Source organism: Oncorhynchus keta, chromosome 29, assembly GCF_023373465.1.
Source record: "Oncorhynchus keta strain PuntledgeMale-10-30-2019 chromosome 29, Oket_V2, whole genome shotgun sequence".
NCBI lineage: Eukaryota > Metazoa > Chordata > Actinopteri > Salmoniformes > Salmonidae > Oncorhynchus > Oncorhynchus keta.
Window position 1 is genome coordinate 25,176,094 of NC_068449.1, and position 12,244 is coordinate 25,188,337.

Sequence of the window (12,244 nt, forward strand, 5' to 3'; positions counted from 1 at the left end):
TTTCAGACTTCACCTGCTAGTCACAGCCAGGGAAATATGGTTTTCCTGTAACTAGATCTGAGCCACCTATGTTGATTCAGTTTGTTTAAATTCTTTTGCTATTTCTTGAAGGTGAAAAGGGGACAGATTTTCACCCCATGTCAACAAAGACAGTAGAAATAAGCATTCATATTTTGCTAGGCTGCAGAGCCCATGGTCTCAACAAGGGATACTTTTTATTCCTAAATGTTGTTCCAGGCCTGCGTGGATGTCTCCCTCAGTGTGTAAGTCAAGAGTTGTTGTGGTAGCTCTTTAAGAGCCTTCACAGGAAGTTAGAGGGATGGTGAGAGTGACCGAGAGAACGAGGGAGTGGTGATGAGTCTGGCATGGAGCCTGAAGAAAGAATGAGTGTCCTAATGCTTCATGGCAGAGGGATGGAGGAAGAGGAGGACGAAGAGGATTTTCCAATCCTTGGCCAGGTCATGGCAAACCCTTTCCCCTCCTTCCACATCTACTAGGTGGAGTGGAGACTTCCTCTGTTTACCAGAATCTTCGAGGTGGAGTGATGCCTACGTTAAGGATGTGCGCTGGCGAGATGCCTGTTTTTTTTAGGACCACCTCTCTGTGTAGTACGGAAGACGGATCGCTCTCTCTGACCTCGTGAGCCGAATTAAAAAAAAATAAGGGGAGTAGAAATAGAATGAAGACGGTGAAAGGGGAGTTAGGGGAACAGCACTGGCAGTAGAGCTTCCGCCAGCCCCTCTGTCTGGTAGTTCCTGGTCTCTGTTTGGTCAGTGCGGCCCCCCAACGCTCCCTCTCCCCCCTACGCCCTCCCCTCAGGGGTAACCTGATCCACCAGTTGTCCCGTTATAGATTTCCAGTCCCACTCGCTCCTAACAAGCAGCATAGGGGGGAGTGTGTACCCACTACAACAAACGACTATTTTTCACACCATCAGTATTTGAATAATTTTGCCCCAACAGATAATATTTTGGGCTGGTGGACTCTACAGAGGAACGGAAACCTGAGAGTGAGTGTCCGTGATTCTGCTGGGGGTGGAGGAGTGTTCTAGTTAACCTACTAAGGGCCCTCTCGAAGGCTTGGCAGGCTGTGTTGGTATGTCTGTCTGTGGGGCTGAGTGGAGAGTATATAAATGGAGTGGTAATGGCAGGGGGACATGGAAAGAGGGTATGACTGAGCTTTTGAAGTCAGATGTAGGATAAGGGTGGAGCGGCCTGTGCAGCAATCATCTCTAAGGAGTGCTGCTGAGTAGTACTGTGGATGAGCAGTGCAGTAGCTTCGCCATACAGCAGCCTTCGTTCTGTTGTCTTTCTGTCTGCCAGAGGATGTTGTGGTAGCCAGGCAGGTGTTACAGCAGGTAGCATATTGACTGTTGTCATGGTCAGTGCCACTGATTGCAGGGGTTTTCAGAGTTATGCTTGTTAAGGGTGTGGTGGCTATGGCTGGTGGAATGCTTGCTATGTGATTCACCTGCGCACGCTGCTGCTGGCCCTCTCACCTGACCTTGTGTGTGAAGAGTGCCTTTGTGTTGACAGCCCCAGATTACCCACACTGCCTTTGAAAGGAGGCACACAGAGAGAGACTCTATTCTCTGCTACCAGGAGGTGACCGTAGCTGTACAATGCCTAGGAGGCTTTCGACGTTCAAAGTTAAAATGACTCCGTCGGCCTTGTTACTATAGTGGAGAGCAAAGTTAGCACAGTGTGATTACATCCGTCAATCATTGACAGTACATGGCAGTGTAGTTCATAATGAGGCTTCTTGAAGCTGCCATATGAGAACACATAGAGAACAGAAAATAATGTTTTCATTATAGAAATGTCTGAATGATGAGATGGATACAAAGATGGGCACACAAACAGGAAGGGCTCAGGTGGGAATTGAATCACTATGGTCCAGAGTTGGTTGCGTTTCTGCCAGACCATACTCCGACCAACCATTACCTGGTTTGTTGTCTAATCTTCAGCTCAGAGACGATGCAAACGGTGTGTGTGTGGTTCTCCATCTCTGACACAGTGTTGATGTGATGTTCTGCCTCCCTGTGTATACATACAGTACATATCATACATATTGACCTTCAGTCTCTGACAGTGTTGGCCCGGTCACTTGCTGAGCCCATCTGTTGGAACCGCTCACTCTCTCCTGCAACCGTAACCCAAGCCCGCCAGAGTGTATAGTGTGGCCGGGGTTTTCCCCTTAGACAAGCAAGCAGGCAGACTTTCTCTGTGTGTGTGTGTGTCGGCTGCTCTGAGGGACGTAATTGTTACTCTATACCTACACTCACTTCCTGGATTTGTGTTTCCATCTAAAAACGGTGACCACTAAGAATAGCCTTCTACGTTCTGAGTAAACTCCATGGATGATGGGTTTTTATTAAGTCCTGAAGCAAAGTACTTGAGTCTTAAGACCTGGCGAAGTGTCCATTTGCGTTACTTCCATGTGAATTTCAACTCAGTGTCCGTTAGCTTTAGCATCACATGACTAACACTGCTGGTCGTTCATTTACAGGGAAGGCCTCCCAGTTACAGTACTACGGAGTACTTTACAGTACTACCGTGTGCTCTGTACGGTTACAGCACTACCGTGTGCTCTGTACGGTTACAGTACTACCGTGTGCTCTGTACGGTTACAGCACTACAGTGTGCTCTGTACGGTTACAGCACTACAGTGTGCTCTGTACGGTTACAGCACTACTGTGTGCTCTGTACGGTTACAGCACTACCGTGTGCTCTGTACGGTTACAGCACTACCGTGTGCTCTGTACGGTTACAGCACTACCGTGTGCTCTGTACGGTTACAGCACTACCGTGTGCTCTGTACGGTTACAGCACTACCGTGTGCTCTGTACGGTTACAGTACCACCGTGTGCTCTGTACGGTTACAGCACTACCGTGTGCTCTGTACGGTTACAGCACTACCGTGTGCTCTGTACGGTTACAGCACTACTGTGTGCTCTGTACGGTTACAGTACCACCGTGTGCTCTGTACGGTTACAGCACTACCGTGTGCTCTGTACGGTTACAGCACTACCGTGTGCTCTGTACGGTTACAGCACTACCGTGTGCTCTGTACGGTTACAGTACCACCGTGTGCTCTGTACGGTTACAGCACTACCGTGTGCTCTGTACGGTTACAGCACTACCGTGTGCTCTGTACGGTTACAGCACTACCGTGTGCTCTGTACGGTTACAGCACTACCGTGTGCTCTGTACGGTTACAGCACTACAGTGTGCTCTGTACGGTTACAGCACTACAGTGTGCTCTGTACGGTTACAGCACTACCGTGTGCTCTGTACGGTTACAGCACTACCGTGTGCTCTGTACGGTTACAGCACTACCGTGTGCTCTGTACGGTTACAGCACTACCGTGTGCTCTGTACGGTTACAGCACTACCGTGTGCTCTGTACGGTTACAGCACTACCGTGTGCTCTGTACGGTTACAGCACTACCGTGTGCTCTGTACGGTTACAGCACTACCGTGTGCTCTGTACGGTTACAGCACCACCGTGTGCTCTGTACGGTTACAGCACTACCGTGTGCTCTGTACGGTTACAGCACTACCGTGTGCTCTGTACGGTTACAGCACTACAGTGTGCTCTGTACGGTTACAGCACTACAGTGTGCTCTGTACGGTTACAGCACTACCGTGTGCTCTGTACGGTTACAGTACCACCGTGTGCTCTGTACGGTTACAGCACTACCGTGTGCTCTGTACGGTTACAGCACTACCGTGTGCTCTGTACGGTCGCAGTACCGCCGTGCGCTCTGTACGGTCGCAGTACCGCCGTGCGCTCTGTACGGTCGCAGTACCGCCGTGCGCTCTGTACGGTCGCAGTACCGCCGTGCGCTCTGTACGGTCGCAGTACCGCCGTGCGCGCTGCACGGTCGCAGTACCGCCGTGCGCGCTGCACGGTCGCAGTACCGCCGTGCGCGCTGCACGGTCCTTAGAAATGTTGCTACTGCCGTTGCTATTGGATTTTCTCTGCCTGCAGGTGTCGTTGTTTAACCCATCTTTTTCAGTCAGGTGAAAAAGGTGACTTGGGCAGGACAATGGGACTGCGACACATTGGGCTGAGGTGGGTGTGTCAATCATGACTGATGTCATATTACCATGCGGTAGAGCAGCATTGCACAGCAAGTCCAAGTCTCCACATAGGGCTCAGAGACACCAGCAGCGTTTGCTGATCGAGAGTACTTGGCACATCTGGATGTCATTTGTGAACCGAGTGCGCACCGATTTTACATTTAGAATCGTGGGAAAATGTCGGCAGTCAGACGTCTTCCTCGGGTGGTCCTTAAAATACAGCGTGCTGAACGATCGGCAGACGACCGCTGGATCCACATTGGGTGAAATGTGTGCAAGCTTTTAGAGTACGTGATGTTCCTGAGGCTCCAGTCTCTCATCAGTAGATGTCCTATGAGAGGACCCTGGTTATGTGGATATGACGAGAGGCTTGCTTGCACCCTGCTCAACAGCTTTAAGTGATTATGAAATTTACTTTGAACATTTCCTGTGGTGAGCCATTAAACTACTCTCTCTCTTTCTCTCTCGCTCTCGCTCGCTCTCTCTCTCGCTCTCTCTGAGAAGCTCAGCTTTCTCCACATTAATTAAGCAGCAGTCTTTATTTAGTCTGCCAGGGGAGCTATGATGATGCTCCCATCCCTGAGCTGAGGCTTGTCAGAGTGTGCTAGACTGAACTATTCTGTGCAGAGTGCTGACCTTGTCTGGGGCTGGGAAGGGTGATGTGGTTTGCTGTGCTCAGTTCTGCTGGTATGGGCTTAGCATCTGAATTTTAGATATCATTATTTTAGATTTTAAGGTAACTGTTAGTGAATCAGGCTAGATTACATGGTGCTGAATGCTGATCTTTCCTATGTTGTTTATTTGGGACAATTGTGATTGAGACCTGCTGAATGCTTCTTCAATGGTGTGAGTCTGGACCCAGCAGCCCAGGGTTGTGCTAGGGTAGTCTGACAGGGATGGGTTGGACTCTCACCTATTTTCTAAACTATACATACTTTATTGCACATTGGAATTGTGGACTTTACTGTGTTGGTGTGTGCCAGGGTATGGGCAGAGAAATGTCCTCTGTATTGTGATGAACTGGTATCTCAATTGTGTTGTCCAAGACTGGGTGCTACATGCCGTTCTAGGACATGCTCCCTGTCATGGTCTGTTGTGGTCAACTGAGCCGTGTGCTCACTCCTGGTTGGTTACTGTATGCTGTATTGTTATGGATAGGGCTGTCGTGTTCACTACTGTTTTAAACAGAAAAAAATATTTATTAGGATTATTATTATTTTCACCCTACCACCCCTTCCCTGATTGGAGTAAACTGACAACAACACTTCTGCTACTTACAGCTATTTTTGCTCACATTTACGGCACATGTAGATAAATAATTATACATATATTCCTCATTTCCTCTTTCTGCAAGTCTTAGTTTTTCACCGACTGGCCAATCCACCATTTATTTTGATCTTAACCCCAACCCTCAGATGTCCACAGACAGGTTCATCTTTCCCAGTACACTACCATTTGGCTATTTCCTTTCACAATACTACATCCCTCCATTTTACTGTGATGTCTTACGAGGGTCCTGAACCTTCCTGTTTGTAACATTTCTACTGATATTGCCCCAAAGATAAGTACTTTACCCTAGGAACATATTGATATTTCCCATTGACTGATCGTGGTTTTGCAGATCCCCAAACAATACAGTTTGCAGGTCCATCTAAACCGTAATATTATGACATAAAAACCATTCCTGGACCTGACTGCAAAAGCGAGCTATTAGATAAAAATGTTGCTACAAAAATAATGATCAACATATGGGGAATTGAACAGTCAGCTTTGTGCAGACTCTGCCACGAAGAAACACTCACAAGAGCATCGTTTCCGCTACTGTCCATCGGTGGCTCGCTTTTGCAGTCAGATCCAGGAATAGTGGTTTTATGTCATATCAGGGTTCAAACTGAGTACCAGAAAAGATGCTCTAGTGAGTCTGTTTCTTCATAGCAGAATCTGCACAAGGCTGACTGTTTAATTCCCCATATGTTGAGCATTGCTTTTTTGTGGCAAGTTTATCTAATAGCTTAAATTTAAATTAACGGGTTGATGTCAATTGTTGTTTGACATGTCAGTTCATAGACCCGATGCCAAGGTATTGGTACATCAGAGGCCTGTTTCCCAACGAACTTTAACTTTATGCGGCACTGCGGTCAAACCTTTTGACTTCGATTTATACTAATAAGTATAAGCCATTTCTGTTTTGTGTAGTAGACAGACTCATTCTTTAATTTCTTCTTGAAGTAATTGCCTCTTAGTTGCTTTTGTGAAAATGTTACTTGTTTACAATGTCCTTCATGAATATTATACCCTTAAATGTTTTCAGTAAATTGGAGTTTAGCCATATTATTTGCTGTAATATTTGATCTGCCTTTTCTGGGGGATGAAATTTAAATTGTAGCCAACTCTGTATGGCACACACCAAGCGGGTCGTCATATGCCTTTTACTGAGGAGTGGCTTCCATCTAGCCACTCTGCCATAAAGGACTGATTGGTGGAGTGCTGCAGAGATGGTTGTCCTTCTGGAATGTTCTTCCATCTTCTCAGAGGAGCTCTGTCAGAGTGACAAAGGGTTCTTGGTCACCTTCCTGACCATGGCCCTTCTCCACCGATTGCTCCGTTTGGCAGGCGGCCAGCTCTATAAAGAGTCTTGGTGGTTCCAAACTTCTTCCATTTAAGAATGATGGAGGCCACAGTGTTCTTGGGGACCTTCAATGCTGCAGACATTTTTTTGGCCCCCTTCCCAAGATCTGTGCCTCGACACAATCCCGTCTCCGAGCTCAACGGACAACTCCTTCGACCTCATAGCTTGGTTTTTGCTCTGACATGCACTGTCAACTGTGGGACCTTATATAGACAGGTCTGTGCCTTTCCAAATTATTTCCAATCAATTGAATTTACCACAGGTGGATATACCAAGGATGGTCAATGGAAACAGAAAGCACCGGGTATTTAGGTAAATAAGGTATTTCTGTTATTTTTAATACATTTGCAAAAATTCTAAAAACGTATTTTCACTTTGTCGTTATGGGTTATTGTGTGTACATGGGTGATGAAACAAATATTTGATCCATTTTAGAATAAGGATGTAATGTTACAAAATGTGGATTATGGGAAGGGTTCTGATTATTCTCCAATTGCATCTAAATGTGCCCATAGCTTTATCTGGTTTGCCATTCCAAATATAATTTTCTCGCATTTCAACAAGGATTCTCCTGGATTTGGTAGAGCAATGAATAATTATTTAGAAATATCGCAGTTGACATATTTAATCAGGGTACATTTCTTGTAGATGGACAGGTTTTACTCTCCATAGTTTCAAGATCCTATATATTTTGCTGATTTTCATATCAAAGTTAATAGTTTCAAAATCGCTCTTCCAGGAGACTTTCTCACATCAACTGATGAACAACACCTGGAATAATGGCATCACGAGCGTTTGTGTGTTGGTTGTGTGCTGGGCCCAGCCGGGCGCTCCTTCTCCCTGGAGGGATTTCTCTCTCCTGTGTGACTCTGCTCTATTAATAGCTTCCTTTTAAGGCCATTCACATGCTACTCCTCTCCTATATACCCAGGGGTTGGATGGAAGACCATCACTGACTGTACTGGTGCACTAATTATATGAACCAACCAGGAAGGTGACAGGCAGCAGCCACAGACTCTTACACAGACCCCTCCACCCTGATGACACACACACTCACACTCACACTCACACTCACACTCACACACACTCACACACACACGGTGGGGCAGGCCTAACAGGAGAGGCATTGTACTAGACTAACCACGCACTCACCCTGATGGTCCTAGCTATCTGTGATTTAAACTTGGATAGGTATAGGAACAAGAGCATTAGGCCAGGGGGTAATGTCGGATTCTCTTGGAAATTTTGAAAGAGGAAAAAATATTGTTCCAGGGAGGGTCGCCTTCAGACCAACTTTGCCAGCAAATCCAGATTTTGGGTAGGCAGGAATACAGGCAGACATTCTGCTCATGTTTAGCTCGGGCAACAAGCGTATATGGCAGTAACGTCACCGGTGACACGTGTCCCATTTTCCACTTGTACTCTATCCCAACTGACGCCGGAACTTCTACAGACATGTAAGCTGGTGCATTGGTACATTGTCAGAGGCAACCTGTCTGTCAAGAGAGACTAGAGTCCAAGTCAGACACCTGTTTGGATATGTAACGCTGGGCGATATGGACAAATATCCATTTCGAGATAAATTGCCTGAATTGATGTCCTAACGCTAAGTTTATAACATTAATGTGCATATATATTTTTTTGTCCTTTTAAATGGGCTCCTTAGTAGAACAGCGGTCTAAGGCACTGCATCTCAGTGCAAGAGGCGTCACTATAGTACCTGGTTCGAATCCAGGCTGTATCACATCCTACCGAGATTGGGAGTCACAGAGCGGCGCACGTTTGGCCCAGCGTCGTCCAGGTTTGCCGGAGTAAGCCGTCATTGTAAATAAGAATTGTTCTTAACTGACTTGCCTAGTTAAATAAAGGTTACAAATGCTCAATGCAGCCATTTTTATATCAATGTCAAATAATATCTGGGTAACAGTTAAGTACCTTAATGTAATAGATTTCCATTCAAATGGGCAAAACTAGCTTTTTACCACAATTATTTCTCAAGCAATAATTTTGCTCGGGCTGTCAAGGGAGTGGTAAAGAGAACTGAAAACTAGCTGTTATTGGCAGAGCAGTTTGGAACTATTTTGTTATTGGTCTATAAACCATTTTACCGTATGGTTATGTCACCGTTGAAAGCCGACACTCCCGCCCATGCAAAACTGCTGATTTTTATTTGATTTTTTAGAAGGTCCTGTGTAGATTTTATATTTTCAACCATCAGCTATCAGGAAATAACAAAAAAAATGTAAGTCACACTTTTACAGTGTTGGTTTCATCAGCTGTTGTGCAATATGATACAAAACACAACAACTGAATTTGGACTCCACTGGGAATTTAAAGATGTCCTCCAGCAATTTTACTTTTACTGTTGGAAACGATATCCCAAATATAAATACAGTAAACACACTGAAGGATTACAAGGCTACTATTCTTTTACAGGCCTGGTAGACTTGTTCTGTAAACCTGGCCTCTCCTGTGCTCTGTCTAACCCATGCCTCTTGGTCTGGCTGAGATATTGCCCTGTGTAATGTCATGTTGACAGATGCTTGGCTGAGGAATACCGGGTAGATAGTTGGTGTCTTAGCGATGGTCCATGATAAGGTCACTTTTAACAGTACTGTCTGTGTGTTTTATACCGCCTGTTTGAACTACAGGAACAGACTAATGCACTATGTAGGAGACTCAGAAGACTACACTACCTAGATATAAGTACTAGTACATATAGCCTCGGTTGAAGCTCTTGGGCAAACTGGTCCCTGATGGAAACCTCTTTACATTATTACATTTTTATTGATCAGTTTCCCAATCTCTGGGACAGATGCCCATTCCTCTGGTCTGTATGGTCTTTGTTCTTCTGCCTGTGCTACACTGTTTTCTGTGGATGCTACTCGCATACTTGTTGACTAGAGCCACATTCTGCAGTGATGAGTGACCTGTAGGGTCAAGTGGTGTGTGCATGCGTGTGGGCACAGAGATGATCAAATGTTATTTGTCACATGCTTCGTTAAAGGTCTCAATCTCTCCTCCAGCTTTCTTTTATTATTGGTTTCAGGGCTCTGTTCAGATATCCTCTAATGTGATTGCTCTGTTTCTGCCATGTTGTCCTCTTCCTCTCTGCTAGAAGTCTCCCTATACTAGTAGGCCTCTCACTCCTGACATCTCTCTCTCTCCCTGCGTGTAGACGTGCCGGCACCGGAGCAGCCGGAGCTGTTCCTGAAGAAGCTGCAGCAGTGCTGTACTGTGTTTGATTTCATGGACACGCTGTCTGACCTGAAGATGAAGGAGTACAAGCGCTCCACGCTCAACGAGCTGGTGGACTATGTCACCGTCAGCAGGGGCTATCTGACAGAACAGGCTTACCCGGAGGTGGTCAAAATGGTGAGGCTACAACACACTAAACAGAACACGCACTCATGCCATAAATATACTTGCTTCCAGCCAATTTAAGTTTGTTGATTAAAAATGATAAATACAATGAACCTCAATCAACGTTTCTGTTTCACATCCATGTTGAAGTGCCTGAGTTGCCTATAAAACTGATTTTCATATTACTCACTCCACTCACATGTCCACTGCCTTAATCTCCAGGGAAGTCAGTTGATTGTGTATTGTTCTCTGCCCTGTCTCCCAGGTGTCTTACAACATATTCCGGACCCTTCCACCCAGTGACAGTAATGAGTTTGACCCAGAGGAGGATGAACCCACACTGGAGGCCTCATGGCCACACTTACAGGTAACACTGAGGCTACAATTGATTGGTGTGTGTGTGTGTACTGCCTTCTATTGGAGACTGAGTGTTGTTCCCCTCTGTAAAAACCTACCTGGAATCCTTGGTATCTTGATGTTTATCTTTAATGCATGATGATGTGGCCGGTGACACTTTGCTTCTTGAAAGTCCAATATCTTGATAACTTGACTGCTGACATGCCATAACATTTTGGGACTGTATCAACAGTGGACTAATACATTTTTTAAAAATATATAGTTTTTGAGTTCCCATTTAAGTCCTGGCTCTGACAGTCCCTTGTATGGCTACAGGTCTAGTGTCAGGTGCTCTGTCTCTCACCCCCTTTTCTGTGTACCTGCTGCTGTGCCTCCCAGAACTCCTTTAGAAATTAGATGAAGATCTCAAGGAGATTCTTCCTGGTAAAACTTTTTAATTATATTTATCGTTTATAACATTTCCAAAAACAGCCAAATTCATTTGACCAATTAAAATATATATATATATAAACATAAGCCCTCCTCCCCCTGGCCATCTTGTAACCCTGGTTACCACTAAAGGTAATAAGGACCCTACCCAAGGTATGCCTCTGACCTTTGACCTGCTGCGACCTATTGACCTCCCAGTCTGTCCTGCTCCAGTCTCTCCATAGCCTTACATTTGCACTATGAAGACTCTGTCCCTTAACCTCTTCCACCGCTCTCTCGCTTTCTCTGTGTCATAGCTGGTGTATGAGTTCTTCATACGATTCTTGGAGAGTCAGGAATTCCAGCCCAGCATTGCCAAAAAGTACATAGACCAGAAATTCGTTCTACAGGTGAGTGGTGTTTTTTAAATTTTATTTTTACATTGGAGATGCTGTAGAGATGCACTTCAAAAATGTAGAGTAGTGTTGTACAAGTTTGAGTAGTTTGTAGTTGTTTAATCTCTCGTTCTCTCTCGCTCTCTGTAGCTCTTGGAACTCTTTGACAGTGAGGACCCTCGGGAGAGAGACTACCTGAAAACAGTCTTACACAGAATCTATGGGAAATTCCTGGGGCTGAGGGCTTTTATACGAAAACAGATCAATAATATTTTTCTACGGTAAGACCGGCGCTCCTCATTCTCACTATATTCATATTGACATGATACTTTCACGGATGTTTCACTAAGGTTTATTCTCTCGCTCTCTCTCTCCCGTAAAGTTTTGTTTATGAGACTGAGCATTTCAACGGGGTTGCTGAGTTGCTGGAGATCTTGGGAAGGTATGTGACACTGGTTTGACCTGTGGTTAGTTCTGACGCCTTTGTTCTCTGGCGCTGTCTTAATGGAGTAAAACATGTTTTACTTCTTCATCCTCCCTGGGAACTGTAGTACTGTAGTCAAGCCTAAGGCGTGTTGGTTACCTTGCATAAAGTAGCTACAGTACCTGTGTAATTTGTTGGCCCATGTAAAGCGATTGATCGTTAATATATGTTGTCCTCTGTCTTGTTAACATTTGATTCACCAGTCGACTCAATAGTATATTCTGGCCTCTTTGTATGGACATGTATAATTTGCCCTACTGGCTTAGCTCTGCCTTTCTCCTCTCTCTCTTGCAGCATAATCAATGGTTTTGCCCTGCCGCTCAAAGCAGAGCATAAACAGTTCCTGGTCAAGGTGTTGATCCCCCTCCACACTGTCAGGAGTCTGTCCCTCTTCCACGCACAGGTAGTGTGTGTGTGTGTTTATGCGTGTGTGTAAGTCCAGGTGTGAAATCATGATTGTGTTGGTAATGTTCTACATGATTGAGTCTGTCTCCCAAATACTGTACTTCTCTGTCCAGTGAGT

The 12,244-nt window shown here is 45.4% G+C and overlaps 1 protein-coding gene across 2 annotated transcripts in view; it reads left to right on the forward strand.

Annotated features, from left to right (window-relative positions):
* The window catches only part of ppp2r5eb (protein phosphatase 2, regulatory subunit B', epsilon isoform b), a 34,020-nt gene that overhangs the window by 11,691 nt on the left and 10,085 nt on the right, over nucleotides 1–12,244 (forward strand). Inside the window, exons 1-7 of one of the 2 annotated variants that reach the window (XM_035743023.2) lie at nucleotides 848–1,009; nucleotides 9,893–10,089; nucleotides 10,343–10,444; nucleotides 11,160–11,252; nucleotides 11,388–11,518; nucleotides 11,620–11,679; nucleotides 12,016–12,124. In XM_035743023.2, coding sequence (XP_035598916.1) covers nucleotides 9,964–10,089; nucleotides 10,343–10,444; nucleotides 11,160–11,252; nucleotides 11,388–11,518; nucleotides 11,620–11,679; nucleotides 12,016–12,124 — 621 coding nt within the window. In that variant the 5' untranslated portion in view covers nucleotides 848–1,009; nucleotides 9,893–9,963. Of the gene's footprint in view, nucleotides 1–847; nucleotides 1,010–9,892; nucleotides 10,090–10,342; nucleotides 10,445–11,159; nucleotides 11,253–11,387; nucleotides 11,519–11,619; nucleotides 11,680–12,015; nucleotides 12,125–12,244 lie in introns of those variants that run through there. The other variant, XM_035743022.2, reaches the window with a different exon arrangement.